This window comes from Chanodichthys erythropterus, chromosome 3, assembly GCF_024489055.1.
Source record: "Chanodichthys erythropterus isolate Z2021 chromosome 3, ASM2448905v1, whole genome shotgun sequence".
Taxonomy (NCBI): domain Eukaryota; kingdom Metazoa; phylum Chordata; class Actinopteri; order Cypriniformes; family Xenocyprididae; genus Chanodichthys; species Chanodichthys erythropterus.
Window position 1 is genome coordinate 50,794,308 of NC_090223.1, and position 15,689 is coordinate 50,809,996.

Here is a 15,689-nt window from a genome sequence, read left to right on the forward strand (position 1 = left end):
CATACTTTCACAGTTTCACTCTGTTTTGGACTTGGTTTTCCTGCCTGCACCATTTCCTGCCACTAGGTCGTTGTCATGGTTTTTGATTTAGTTATCACTGTCAGCTGTCAGTCTTCATCACCTCATTTGCACCTGTATTTAAGTTCCCTTGTTCCAGTTCATCATTGTCGGGTATCGTCTGTGTATATGTGTGTGTTAAGCTCTTGTTGGGATTTACCTTTGGATTTATTAAAGATTGCCTTCTCTCTTCATCTTCTTGTTTGTGTTTGATCTTCAACACAGCACGAGTGACATTTACACATATTTACAAATCATTTATTATTTATTTGTTCATGTTTTTTGCAGTATCTAAAGCTGTAACTATTTATCATTTGTAAATTTTTATAAATGTTTACTATTAATCATGTACCTTTTATGGCCATTGGACTGTACTGTAAAAACGCTAAATGCTTGATAAAGAAATAAAACAACCACATAATTGTAATTTTGATGCAAAAATGTTTTTATTACCTCAACACTTAGCATACATTAAACAGCATATTCCATAAATCATACATCAGCAGAAGAACTTTTCAAGAAAATATTTATCAAAACAATGTAATATAAACAGTTTGAACAGTGTTCCCTTATAGTAATTAAACTGACCCCTGTTCACTGTTGACCCCTGAACTAAACCCTTAAACCTGCCCGTACCACCAAACCTGTCCTGAACCTCACCCGTATCACACCTCAATAGCAGCAGGAGTGTTTTGCAAAAGAACCCGAACACAAGTACATACCTAACAATTATTTTTTTAAGCAAGTACAAAGTAGTTAAGTCTACTATAGAAAGCAGGACCAGTCATTCTTATATTGTTCAATTTTCTGTTGAACATCCAGATCTCTCATATGAATGGAAAGTTTAATGACAATTGTAAGCACTTTAATTTACATTAAATTATGTGTTAATTATTATGTAATGTTTAATAAGTCTATTAGTAAACATTAACAAGCACATTATCACATATTTCTAGCTATTGATTATATTTAAACTAATTATCTCTTCTCTTTTCACAACAACACTGATACTATAAATTTCTTCATATCTGGAAAGAACTATTTTGCATCAACATCTTTACCAAACGTTGAGTCACAAAAGTTTATTTAATCTAATGAGTTCCTGTTTTCCATCACTTTATCACCCAATATCTCAAATCTCAGAAAGTGCTTCTTCATCCCACTCACAAACACATGCATACAAGCACGCACACACACAAACAGAAACACACAGAAGTTCATCTGTGTTAATGTAATGAAGAGAAAATAAGAGACTCACTGTTACTGATTTATCATGAAGCTCAAATTATTATGGGTAAAATCTCTATACAGTTTATTCTGAAACATCAACACAATTTCACTGATGATTCTGAACCAATCCAAAACCCAGGACAGAGCATCTGAGTGAATGTGGTCTGGACTGTGTAGATGAGGCTCATTGTGTCAAAGATGCTGTAGAAGGACAGAGTTCCTGCAGTGTGATCCACATACACTCCTATTCTAGAGCTGATGGACACTGCAGGGAGATCAGTGCGTATCTGATTGTGTATGAATGAGTATCTGGAGGAAGAGCAGAACAAACTCCAGGACTGATCATTATGTCCAAATGCACACTCATTACCCCCTCCCTTCCTGCTGATGCTCTTATATGACACTGATATACCCACATAATTCCCACTCCACTCAATCTCCCAGTAACAGCGTCCCCACACACTCTCTCTACACAACACCTGCCACCTCTGATCAAATCTGTCTGGATGATCAGGATACGGCTGGACTGTGTCAGAGACAGTAATCACTCTGTTCCTCTCAGACAGACGGAGGTGTTTATTCACTGTGTTCAGATCCAGAGTGAGCGGATGAGAATCTGATGGAGAGAAAACAAATCATTCTCAAATCAATCATCTTTTAATGTATCTGAACTCTTCATGGCTCAATGTTCAATGTATCATTAATGTCAATACAGCTGACCAGATATCCTGTGCAAATCATCATTTACATGGTCAATTATAAAACGTCTCAGTTTCTTATGCAACCCTCCTTCCCTGAAGGACGGAACAGAGACGTATGTCAGAAGTGAGCCGACGAATTGGGATATCGCCAGAGAGCCCTATCACTTTCGAGTGAAACTAAACAAGCCAATGTAATTGGCGTGCAATATTTGCATAGCACGCACTGCCCCCGCAAGGCAGGTATAAATACGGAAGCAGATGCAGTCGCACTCAATTTTTCGTTGAGGAGACAACTTGAGCCTGCACTACAGTGAAGGCACAGGAACTGTGGTGACAGGATGTACATCTCCGTTCCCTCCTTCAGTGAACGAGGGTTTCATATGTAACGAGACGTTTCCTTTCAGATAGTCATGTTCGACGTACGTCAGAAGTGAACCGATGAATTGGGATCCCAAATAAAATGCCACAGTTACTTACACCTTCCAGTGCCCAGCGTAAGCTCCAGCCACTCGGCACACCTTGGGGCAGAGAAGGGGGCAAGCTTACACTGAGAGAGTCTACTGCTGTTCTGCAAGACCCACTCAGTAAGACTTAGACAACACTGGGGATGCGAACCCATAGGAGATGCTGCGGAGGCCACATCTTGAGGCAGATAAGCCAAGGCGATGGCATCCACTATCCAGTGGGCCATCCTCTCCTTGGAGACAGCCTTTCCCTTCTGCTGGCCTACATAACAGTCAAAGAGCTGATCTGAGGTCCTAAAACTTTGTGTTCTGTCCACGTACCAGCGCAGAGCATGGACAGGACAGAGCAAAGCCAGGGCTGGGTCTGTCTCCTCCAAATGCAGCGCTTGCAGGTTCACTATCTGATCTCTGAATGGAGTTGTAGGCACATATCCAGGCCGGCATCTCAGGATAATGTGAGAGTCTGCAGGCCCAAATTCCAGACACGATTCATTGACCGAAAATACATGCAGTTCCTCTACCCTCTTGACTGAGGCCAATGCAACCAGGAGGATGGTCATAAGGGACATTAATTTTAACTCCACTGACTGTAAAGGCTCGAAGGGATGACCCCGGAGAGATGTAAGTACCAGGGATAGATCCCAAGAGGATATAGAGGGAGGGCGAGGCAGATTCAATCTCCTCGCCCCCCTCAGGAACCTGATGATCAGGTCATGCTTCTGAAAAAGTTTCAGTAGGGCCGCTGTCCTGCACTTGAGCGAACTCAGGCAGTTCAACACTGACTGGATACGCTCCTTTGTGAGGCGCGCTGTCCGGGCGACCTAGTCCAGTTCCATACTGAGATAAGAGATCACCTGCCCAGGGGCAAGTTTGCTCTTGTCCCAGTTGACCCGAAGACCCAAACGACTGAGGTGAGCTGTGTTCTCGTGAGCTGGCCAGAATGAGCCTGTTGTTGAGGAAGTTGAGAATGCGAATGCCCTGTTCCTTGAGGGGAACAATGGCCACCTCCCTGAACACCAGGGGATGGCGGGCGAACTGAATTGCATAGTCGAGTCGCATAGCCAGCAGGACAGGCTGGGAAGTGCTAATCAGGCTTCCAAACTCCAAACCAGCAGGACCAAAGGCACCACAAACGTACCTGGCGTAGGGCAGTGAGGCAGAGCACTGGTAACCGACTCGGACAGCATAGCGGCCTGAAGTGGGGTCGGACTCTGTGAGGTGTCAGTGTGTATGAGAGATGACACAAGGGAGACGGCCTCGACATGCACAATGTGGGTAGCACTGGACTGCAGGCATCATCTCCCGAAGAGCTGACATCATCTCCTCCAGGTCATCCGTCTCAGGACCACTTCCTTGTTCTCTTGACACTTGGCTTGGCTGGGGTCTGAGCGGGTGGGACGCTGAGGAACAGCGCGGGCCGCCCCAAGAAACCAATCGTCCAGCCAAGAAGGTTTGGGATGCAATGGAGGATTCCAGACGAGCCCGACCTTCTCGCTGGCCCGGGAAAACATAGTTGTCAACTCGGGATCAGGCTCTATCAATGCTGCGATACCCAATGGAGGCAGCGCAGCCGAGTCTTCATCCAGAGGACTCCAGATCACTTCCCGATGCCGCAATTGACGTCAGCTCATCCGCAGGTGCACTGAAGGAAATGGATGGTCGCTCAGCAGAGGGACCACCATGATCCTCTGGCAACACCACTGGCTGCAGTGTTGTTGAGGGGATAGGGGTCTGTGGAGCAGAGTTCGGTGGGGAAGCCCTAATCGTGATCCTAGGAACAAGTGTCTAGACCCCAACACTGAGATAGTCATGTTCCCGCAATGAGAACATGAACTATCCACAAAGGCTGCCTCAGCATGCTGAACACCCAGGCATGTGACACAGCCATTGTGACCATCAGCGGGGACCAGGGAACAACTGCATCCAGTAACGCACAGACGAAGTGACATCTTGAAAAGATGCAGTGTTTGTCTGTGAAGCTCTATAAGAAGGGGGAAATTCAGCTCTTGTTCTTTGTGCTGAAGCACACAGGGAACAGCTGCGATATGACTGCAGGTACACAACTGATCGCCTGACAGTTACACGCACAGAGCAACCGGCCCAAATCGCAAACCAACCGGCAGAAACAATGCTGTGAAAACAGCAGTTGAGAGCTCTATAAACAGCTCACTCCGTGGACAGTAAGAGTAACACCAGCACAGTAAATGAGGCTCTTCAAAGGCTTGAGAAGTTTACTCTCAAATTGGCTCTGAAGTGAAAGACAGAGTGCGACTGTATCCGCTTCTGTATTTATACCGGGGGGTGGTGCGAGCTATGCAAATGTCACACGGCAATTCCATTGGCTTGTTTAGTTTCATGATAGGGCTCTCTGGTGATATCCCAATTCGTCGGTTCACTTCTGACATACGTCGAACGTGACCGTATGAAAGGGAGCTCCTATATCATGATTCATTTCACCTTCTACAGGAACAACATGATGTTTAGGTTTAGTTTCATTTTGTTTTGGTCCAGTTCTGTTTCTGTTTGCCTGTGTTCCTTGTCATTGTTAACTGATCTAGTTTCTTAACATTTACCAGTTTGTTTCTATGGTTACCATTTAGTTCGACCTGCATTTCATTTAGCTCCTTTTGTTCACACTCTGTATACAGTATATAGGTCTCAGATTGGCAAGTTCTTGGTCTTGTGTTGTTTTTGCTGCCACATGTTTTCATCGTTATTGAAATGTTTTCATCGTTTCACATGTTTTCATCGTTTATCGTTATTTCATCTTCATCATTATTGTCAGGGTCCTCCTCTGACAGTGTTTGTGTTGGCGATGTTCTCTTCTGTTCCTGCCTCCTTGTTTCCAATTACAATGCCCTCTTGTTTAGTCATTGTTCAGTCCTCGTTTGTATGAGTGTGCTCACCTGTGCCTTATGTTCCCTGCTCCCCTTTTTGTTGTATCCTCATTAGTTTGAGTGTTGTCACCTGTTCCTCATGTTCTTTGCTCACTGCTTATTGTGCCCTCTTTCCCTCTTGCATTTGCCAGTTCATTAAACCTCGAGCCTCAGTGTACTTCTATGCTACCTTGTACTTTTCCTGTTGCTAGTATCTGTAGTGTTATTTGCATAAGTTCCTTAAAGTTCTTCCTGTTATTCTAGTCTAGTCCTGTTCTGCCTCATTCCAGAGTATCCTTGCTATTAATTATTATTTTTTTCCATTTTGTGTTTTCAGCGTTTACTGTAGTTCTTAGTTTTGTTCTGTAGTTAGTTTTTCTTTATTGTTTCTTAACCAGTCTCTTGTTTATTATTTTACTAGTTCTCTTTATTTAGCTTATTACTTTTGTAGCTGTTTCTATAGTTAAAGCTTATCTTTTGTTTTAGCCATCTGTCATGTCTTGTCTTGTCTTGTTTTGTTTGCTGGGTCTCTGTTCTCTCCCAGTCCTGTCCAGTAGACTGAGTTTCCCTGGCCACTCTCTCTGTCTACCAAGCATCAAGACCTGTGCAGTACCTGTGAGACCTTGAGTGACTATTCACTTGAGCTGTGTGTTCCTGCCTGGGCTACGCTCTTTCTCTCCATTCTTACACTGCTAAACCATCTCTGCTCCCCAACCTACTGTCATCCTGGGTTAGACTCAGTGGCCACTCTCTCTCAGCTTGCCTGTCATCTTTCCTCATCCCTACCTACTGTTTGGACTGTAGGTGCATTCATGCGGCCTCGTAATTCCTGTAGTTATGAGAGTCTAGCTTGTACAAAGCATTCACGTCCTCGTAGAGTTCGTAATTACAGCTTGTAAGTTGGGAGTTTTCTGAAAGCTGCCAGATGTACCACATGGCCACTGTACCACCTGACCACTGTAGATTCATAGGCGTTGATAGTGGTGCCATGGAAACGCATAATTCACAAGCTCAGAATATAATGTCACGTGTTGTAATCTCAAGATTCTGGTAAATACGAGGTGGCGTTAACGCAGCATAAGTTCACTACCTCTCCCTCACTATCTTGTCTAATGTCTTGTCAATAAACCTGTCAACACTCATACTGCTTTTGAGTCCTCCCTCATAGATCCCTGACAGTTATGGATTATCTTCTTTTTTCTTTCTTTTTTTTTTAAATAAATAAAAATGCTGCAATTAGACCCCCTTCTTGTTTTTGCCTGACCAAACTGTCATGAATTTTTTTTTTCCCTGCTCATTCTTAGTGACTTACACTGTAGGAAGTCGTTCCTGGTCTTGGGATTCATGTTGGTGAATGTGACTGTGGAAATAAACAGAACTTGAATTTAAGATGAACTGTGATTTATAAAATAGGATGCATTTAAGAACATTTTTTGTGCAAAGGATGTTTTATAAATCGTAGGAACATTTCAGAAACTGTCACATTCACATTTAGCATCTTTCTATGCACGTCTTTATAAACGAGGCATAGGACTTTACCTCTGTCAGAGATCTTCTTAATCTCTTTGCATAAATCCTCCAGTTTGTCTCTCAGGTGACGGACAGATTCTCTCATGCCATCGAAAGAGATGAGAGAACTGAAGGGATCACCTGTCTCATCTGTAGATTCAGGAGGTACTGAGAGAGACTGAAAACTCTAGAGAAAACAGAAATCAAAACTCATCAGCGCCACACTTCAGCCAATAACCTGCTCTATATCAGATCTGTGTGGCTCTTGTTGACTTGACTTATCTCCATTAACTCACAAAATCAGCTACATTCTTCTCATATTAATTATTTAATGCCACAAACTATATTATTTGACACATACACTCCTGGTGAAAAAGAAGTGATTACAGAAATAATATGATTCTTTAATATAAATGTTTTTATACATTTAATTATTTTTAAAATTATAATTAAAATAACTTAATTAAGATGAATGCATTATAGTACAGAAGGGAAAAAACTGCCGCTCAAGGTTGAACAGACATTGGCATTCAGCTCAGAGTGCAGCCGAGCCCAGGACTCTGATAGTGGGTGACTCCATAATCAGAAACATCAGTAGCAGAACTACAACTACATGCTGCCTTCCACAAGCAACAGCTTCTGATTTAAACAGGGAACATTCTGATGAAACATAAGACTGCAAATCGACTAATCGTTCATGTGGGAAAGAATGATATTTGTAAAGAGCAGTGAGAACTCCTTAAGAGGGATTTTAATGATCAATATGGCTAAAGAAATCATAACTGTTTTGAATACTTATGATCTGACTCAGCATGTACATGGACCCACACACAATCCTGGGCACACTCTAGATTTACTTATCAGTAAGGGTCTAAACATGTCATCCATTGTTATTAAGGATGTAGCTCTATCTGATATTTCTGTATTTCCTTTGATATATTGCTCTCTCCTTCTTTTGAAGCTAGATCTATCTCGGTCAAAAAGTGATGCTTAAATGAGAACACTAGGGTGCTGTTTAGGAAGGCTATCTTTAACACCAAGCATATCTGCAGACTTTTTATTTTCTCCTCGATTCTTTTAACTCAAAAGTCAAGAATGTTATTGATGATATTGCTCCTGTGAAAGTCAGGAAGAAGAGTGGCAGACAAAAAGTACCTTGGAGAAACTTAACAGCAGTGCAAAATATGAAAAGACAATGCAGAAAAGACAAAGACGAAAGACAAAGATGAAAGACAAAACTTGGCGATCAGCACATCCTTGAAATGTATTTGATTCTGAAGCAAGTGTTGGTAAAATTTTGGAAGAAACATTACAGCTCCTTAAAACATCAATTTGCAGCATGGACACACTTCCCACATCTTTTTTTTTCAAAAGTGTGTTTAACTGTTTAGAAAAATATCTCCTAGAAGTAGTAAACACCTCACTTCTTTCTGGGACTTTTAAGTTAAGCCCCTCCTGAAAAAGAGCAATCTGGATAATACCATGTTGAGCAACTATAGACCAATCTCAAATCTTCCTTTCATAGGGAAGATCACTGAAAAAGTTGTTTTCAATTAGCTGAACAAATTCTTAAGCTTGAATGGATACTTTGACAATTTTCAGGCTGGTTTCTGACCACATTACCACACAGAGACAGCGCTAATAAAGATAATAAATGATATTCGCCTAAACACAGATACAGGTATAATATCAGTGCATCCATGACATGTGGAGTCCCTCAAGGCTCAGTTCTTGCACCGCTCCTGTTCAACCTATATACAGTATGCTCCCTCTGAGCCAAATAATGAGAAAGAAACAAACTGCATATCACAGCTATACAGATGACACTCAGATTTACCTAGCCCTATCACCTAACGACTACAGCCCCACTGACTCCCTACGATGCATTGGTGAAATTAACAATTGGATGTGCCAGAACTTCCTTCAGTTAAACAAAGACAAAACTAAAGTCTTTGTATTTGGAAACAAAGATGAAGTGCTCAAGGTGAACGCATACCTTCACTCAAGGGTTCAGACAACTAAAAATCAAGTCAGGAATCTTGGCGTCAGACCTGAAACAGGAATCAGACCTGAGTTTCATGTAAAATCAATAACTAAATCAGCATATTATCATCTCAAAATATTGCAAGAATAAGATGCGTTGTCTCCAGTCAAGACTCCTCACTGGCTTTCCCAAAAAGACCAAAAGACAGCTGCAGCTTGCACAGAATGCTGCTGCCAGGATTCTGAGCAAAACCAGAAAATATGAACATTTCACACCAGTCCTCAGGTCCTTGCACTGGCTTCCAGTTGCATTTATTAAGCAAGAAGTTAAGCAAGAAGCCCCAAGAAGCTGTGGTTTACAGTGAATTTATAACCGCTAAGGGGCGTTGTTACCCAGCTCCAATGCAGCCGGTGGAGTTCCCAAAGTCTCATTTCAGCATGTTGTTATTGACATAGTAGGACCTTTCGAGAAGGGAGCTATTGACTGTAAGCTTGCAATAACACTGATTGACTATTTTAGCATGATCTTTGCTCGAGAAGGAAACCCCTGCACCATCACGACAGACAATGGACCTCAGTTCACTTCGTCTGAATTTGCTGATTTTGTGAAAACACAGGGAATACAGCACATTAAGACAAGTGTTTATCACCCTCAGGCTAACGGGGCTATTGAATGGTTCAACATGGTCCTTAAAGAATGTCTTCAGGCAGCTGAGATGGCTCGTGTGATGGCACATGTGACCGAAAGACAGAACAAAAGTAAACAATACACTGATCGCAAGAGAGGATCCAAATTCCTTAAAATTGCAGTTGAAGATAAGGTGAGAGTGAAGAAGCCTTTTCATGTAAAAAAAAAAGAAAAAAAAAAAGGAGAAGCCCGGTTCACTGATCCATTGTCAGTACAACAACAAACAGGACCGTGTTCTTACATCTTAAGTGATGGGAAAAGATGGAATTTGAACATCTTTCACTATGCCCAGAAAGAAAGGAAAACTCTGCACAGGATGAAGTAACTGAAAGAGGCTGTACAATGGAGAACACTGTTTTGAGTCTGAATAGGTGCTTAAGACAGAGACGCCCACCTGTGTGGACTCAAGACTATGTGACGGAGTAATGCGTCTGACAAGAAACAAAAAAGTCAGACCAAGAAGATATGTAAAGGGTGTAGGCAGATCACTGCCCTATCTAAAAAATTTAAATGTACACTGAATCCTGAAATGTTTGACAAATGTCATTCTGTGTCATGTTAAAATGATAAAAGTGTGCTAGAAGATTTCATTATGCTCCTTTGAAATGCTTATTTGAAATGCCTTGTTTGAATGCATAATAGTTAATTTGAATATGCTTATTTGAAATAAGTTTAGAGTAAATAAGACTTGAATAAGGTAATGATCTTATAAGAGAAGTAACTCTGTTTGAGGAATGGGGGAGATGTTGTGTTGAGAACTATACAATACTTGATGTTCAATTCGTACATGTACATGTAATTTGGAACTGCACCACTAGTGGGCTCTAGTGAGAAATTGTGTTGAGTAATTCAGAGAACAAGAATAAAAAGTGTTAAGCTGGGTGCACGCTGTGCGATTTATTATAGTCCTTTACGATTGTTGCTTGCCAGACTGTACGAACATGATCCTCATGTCACAATGTGGGATCTCAGCTATCATTTATGTCAGACTGTACGACAGTCAAGATGCATTAAAAATGGATGTGCGCATGAAAACTTGTCCGGAGTTTTACATCATCAACCCACACACGTTCGGTGACTCTGTGCTGTATCATATGCGGGACTGAAATGGTGGCAAACAAAGAAATCTCTAGCATTAATTTTGATCACGGCTTATCTTGAAAAACGAAGACAATTTGACGTTTGTCGTAGGAGAAGTCACACTGCAGGACTGTGCGTCAAATCTTCTGAAACTGTCAGAATTTCGTCGGAAGTAAAATTTTGATCCCAATGGTCATTAATCGGCTGTCGGTGAACATGTCAAACTAGCGAACAAAGACTACAGATTTTAGCCTAGGAATACAGGAATCTTTTAGGATTCTCAGAATTTGTCTCAGACGACCAAATCGTGACCAAAATCGCACAGTGTTCACCCGGCTTTAGTTGTACACCTCGTGGAGTGTGTTTTGTTAAAAGGATGAAAACACCACATGCTTCAAAAGCATAAGGGGTCGTATGATCTTGTGGTACTTTGATGTCATACGCTGATAGGTCTGGAAAATGATCCCATCAAGTTTACTGATTTCATCATGACACAAGAAATCAAAAGGAAAAATTAGTTAATGGTGTTTGCCAACTAATAATTTATTTCAGGAAAATGAGCTCAGAAAAATGTTTCTTATGAGATTTTCCAGGTCTTTGTAAGTGTGCCTCTTTAAACAGAAAATGATCAGATGAGAGTCTGACTGATGATTATATGATAACAAACACTGGACTGAATCTGACTGAATTACTGACAACATCTCAGTCAGCGTCTCATTCTGCTCTCATGAAATGTTTCTCTTGCTCAAGTCCACTATGATCCTGTTCTTCTAGATCTCTGTTACCTGCAGGAAATGGATGTGATGGTGTGTGTTTGAAAGCTGCTCCAGCTCAGTGTCTCTCCTCCTCAGATCATTGATCTCCTGCTCCAGTCGCTCCAGTCGTCCTTCAGCTTGACTCACTGCAGCCTCTTCCTGATCTCTGATCAGCTGTGTGACCTCAGAGCAGCTCTCAATGGAGCGGATGAGCTCAGTAAAGATCCTCTCACTGTCCTCCACTGCTGTCTGTGCAGAGCGCTGTTAGGACACACATCACAATCACACAGTGGCTTCAGCAGGACTGACAGAGTCCAAACTGAGACATCTCAAACTTCTCTTCTTCTCCAGACTCACCTTATGAGACTCCACAGCCTCTCTCAGCTGCTGAACATCTTTCTGTCTCTGCTGGATTCTCTGACGGATCTTCATCTGCGTCTCCTTCAGCTGTTTCTGGAGGACAAACCAATAACAGGAAATGACACATGAAAATAATATCACAAAAATTACATGAATCCAGAACTGGTAAAAAAAAACAACAACAAAAAAAACAGATCACATGATAAGTTTATACTGTAGGTTCAAAACACAGATTCTTAGTTTCCTGAAATGAGATTGTGAATGAATATGAAACTAAATTGTCAAGAATATTTCATCATTGTCTAGTTTTATATGAATACTTCACCCCAAAGTTTTAATTCTGTCATCATTTACTCTCCCTCATGTCGTTCCAAACCTGTATGACTTACAGTCTATTGTGAGACACAACAGAAGATATTCTGAAGAATGTCTCAGCTGTTTACAGAGGCCTAATAAAATATGGTGACACGTCAATAACATCAAACCTCATTGGTTCTTGCATGTCAGAGTCACATGATTAAACATCATGATGTCATGACACGAACACCAGTGAAGTTTGATTTTTTTGATGTTTGTTGCTCATATTTGATTTGGGCTCCACGTACATATGTTGATCAATGATTTGATTTGATTTATGAATAAAATTGTGGCTCTTTAAAAAAGTAGCATACTTTTAAAAAGTGCACTTATTATAATATATTTTAAAAGAATATAGTTTTGTGTGAACTGAACGTAATGATTTCAGCCACGTAAATGCATGTTAATTGTCATTAAATGAAAATGTTTACAGTGTACAGTTTAAATTTTTATTTAAAGCAATGATACTAGTTAATGATACTACTTAATAGCTGAACTTGAGTGATTTTGACCCTATAAAGTAGGACTAAAGTACACTACACTACAGCTTTAATTATAATCAAGTACTTTACATGGGCTTTATGTTATTCAATTATTCAACACATCAAAATAAATGTACTTATATAACATATGACAAAGATTATACATATTATTAAAATGTACTGGGGGGTTGTCTAATGCATTCTGAGTTATTTACACTGTTAAAGAGTTGTATTCTCTTACTAAACATGGCCAAAGTTAAAAAAAATAAAAATAAATGATTTTGACGTTTGAAGTATTTCTGTGCCAATTTTTTTTTTTTTTTTTTTTGAGTATGGTCCTGTATTACATAATAAACGGCGGAATTCCTTGTATGGGAACTTCTCCGAGAAGAGCGTGCGTGCACACATCAACCAAAATGAGAGACCACGCCCATCAACATGCTTCGGGTTATGGAAGTCGGTGGTAGCACTGCACAGGACTTGCTCAAGAAAGAATTGATCACCTTGTTTTTAGACCACGAAAACAACAATGTCACCAAAGAAGTGTGTTTTTGGTTGTAAGGGAAAAATAACCTTGCTTCCCAATGAACCCAGCATTAAGTGGATCCGTGGAGCTCTCCACATTTGTCATTAAAATAACCATAGAAAGCCACCTTAAATGAACTATCAAAATAAGGATTTTGTGTCTGAAAGTTGCAATCACTTTTCTTATTGGTTAAAATGAATGGAGAATATCTTGTGTTTTCTGTGACAGCTCGAGCCCTCAGGATTAGCACTTATGATTTTATAAACAAAGCCCAGATGGACACTGGATTTACAGATCATTTGAAACTGAAAGATGGAGCGGTCACAGGTAAAAGATCCCGGTCATAAGTCGGAACCACAGGTGGTGAGAAAAACTGCTTCAAATGTCTTTTTTGTTGGCAGCCATAGTTAATTTTCATAAGGGCGTATAACAGTGGAGAAACGGAAAAATGTAAAATTCCGTCAATGGAGGGGAAATGTCTTATAAATGATGGAAAATTTGCTCAATGGTGGGGAACGAGTTAAAGCAATTATTACAAGTTACAATCATAATGATTACAATATAAATACAATACATATTGTTTACATTTACATATAATGTAAACAACACAAATGTATAAAGAATCAAAAGTTATCCAGGGATAATGTGATGGTGTATTGTGTGTGTGTTTTTTTTTTTTTTTTGCTGTGTTTTTATTTATATCTTTTATCTTATATCATTTATATCTTTGCTACGCAAAAGCTGCGCATGCTCGTCACTCTTTAGCCTCGCTCACGGCATGCCTCCAGGAGCTCGGCTGTTTTCGGAAAGACGTTTTCGGTACAGCATATCTTTCTTTTATAAATCCGATAAAACTAAAGAATTTTCAGAGATATGGATGATGGTAAACTACTCTATAGGTACTCAAGATTAGATTGGCCAAAACTGTGTGTGTTATGTACCCTTTAAAGTAAAATGTTTAATTTGACATTATTACAAAGTGTACTTTATAAAGTGTACATAAAACAGTCATGAAAGTTTATTCTCTTTCAGTACACTTAAGTGGCCTTTTATTATCTCCAAGTATTTTTTATAATATACTTTTAATTTGAAGTACACTACAAGTGCACATCAGTACACTCCAGCACACTTCTTTTTTTTTTAACCACTAGAGTTGTTTAGATTACTTTTATGCTTTTTTCTTGAAACTTTTGTATCCATTGACTTTAAATGTATAGACTGAAGTAGATGAGACATTTTTCAAAATATCACCTTTTACATTCTGCCGTCAAACCGGTTTTGAAAGGCATGACATGACGGTGACTAAATAAACAATCCATCTCAATTCATACCTGTTTCTCTGTCCTCTGTGCTGCAGTTGATACAGTGTTGTGATTTTTATGTTCAGACTCCTTACACAGTACACAGATGCATTGTTGATCAGTGATACAGTACATTTCTAGCTCTTTATCATGTTTACGGCAGATCATGTCCTGCAGTCGTCCAGTGGCATCAATCACTTTGTGTGGTTTACGAGAGTGAAATTCCTCATGGAGGTCAAAATGAGTTTGACAGTAAGACTCCTGACACACCAGACAGGACTTGACAGCTTTGTATTTTCTTCCAGTACAGACGTCACACCGCACGCCTCCAGCGTAACAGTCAGCAGGAAGTTTAGTCTTCTTCAGTTTCTCCACCATTTCAGCCAGAATGGTGTTTTTACCTAAAGCAGGTCTTGGACTGAAGGTCTGTCTGCACTGAGGGCAGCTGTAGACTCTCTTCTCATCCTCCTGATCCCAGCAGCCTGTAATACAAATCTTAGAGTTACTGTGTCCGCAGGGAATGGCCACTGGATCCTTCAGGAGATCCAGACACACAGGACACATGAACTCATCCTGAGAAATCCTGGCTTCTGCCATTTTACTGCAAGAATACAGAGAGACACAAACACACAACAGCTCAACAATACTTCAGTTTCTGATTCCCTGAACTGACTAGTTGAAATACTTCCCTGCTTCTGTGTTTGAGTGACGTGTGGAAAACAGGTTGTGTCTGTAAAGCAGCTTCCTCCTTCCTGATCAAGGAGAGACACTTTCATGCTGTGTATGTGTGCCCTTCAAGTGGAGTCAAATACTTCATAATTACAAACACATGAATGACCAAGCAAATTTGTATTCACAGAATTCTAGACTCTAGATGATGATTTCTCCAGATTGGACATTTGGGCAAATACCTGGGCAGAAGTCATGTGTTAAGGTATGCTGGTAGAGAGATGAGGCAGATGCGGATTTCCACAATCAAAGACGATACTTTAATGAACACGGGTAAACAGAGCCAAACATACACGTAGTATAACATTAAGACGGACAAGGAGTGAAGGGAGTGAGTGCAATATAAAGGGAGTGCTAACAATAGAGTCCAGGTGCAGGTGATCTGTGATGATGAGGAGTAGACGAGGGAAATGAGTGCAGGTGTGGAGAACAGGAGGATGATGGGAAATGGAGTCCAGGGGAACAAGGGATCCGTGACAGTACCTCCCCCTCCCGGTAGGCGCGTCCTCGCGCCGTAGATGTAACAACCGGGAGGGGGGTGGGCGCCCTGGAGACCTCAGGCCGGAGCAGGGGGAGGAATGGACTGGAGTG

General features: G+C 40.8%; 1 protein-coding gene across 1 annotated transcript; it reads right to left on the reverse strand.

Moving 5' to 3' along the window:
* Positions 1–1,382: 1,382 nt before the first annotated feature.
* LOC137013356 (tripartite motif-containing protein 16-like) lies at positions 1,383–14,999 on the reverse strand. The gene is made up of 6 exons (XM_067377087.1): positions 14,400–14,999; positions 11,701–11,796; positions 11,374–11,604; positions 6,868–7,024; positions 6,641–6,688; positions 1,383–1,903 (listed from the first exon to the last, which is right to left on the reverse strand). Exons 1-6 carry the CDS (start codon positions 14,964–14,966, stop codon positions 1,383–1,385), a joined length of 1,620 nt encoding a protein of 539 aa, XP_067233188.1. The 5' UTR covers positions 14,967–14,999.
* Between the last annotated feature and the right edge of the window lie 690 nt (positions 15,000–15,689).

Coding starts and splice junctions, on each gene's coding strand:
- LOC137013356 (XM_067377087.1), bottom strand. CDS start 14,966: ATGGCAGAAGCCAGGATTTCTCAGGATGAGTTCATGTGTCCTGTGTGT. Junction 11,797..14,399: donor CACAGAGGACAGAGAAACAG/GTATGAATTGAG, acceptor TTTGTCCTCCAG/AAACAGCTGAAGGAGACGCA. Junction 7,025..11,373: donor ATCACATCCATTTCCTGCAG/GTAACAGAGATC, acceptor TGTTTTCTCTAG/AGTTTTCAGTCTCTCTCAGT.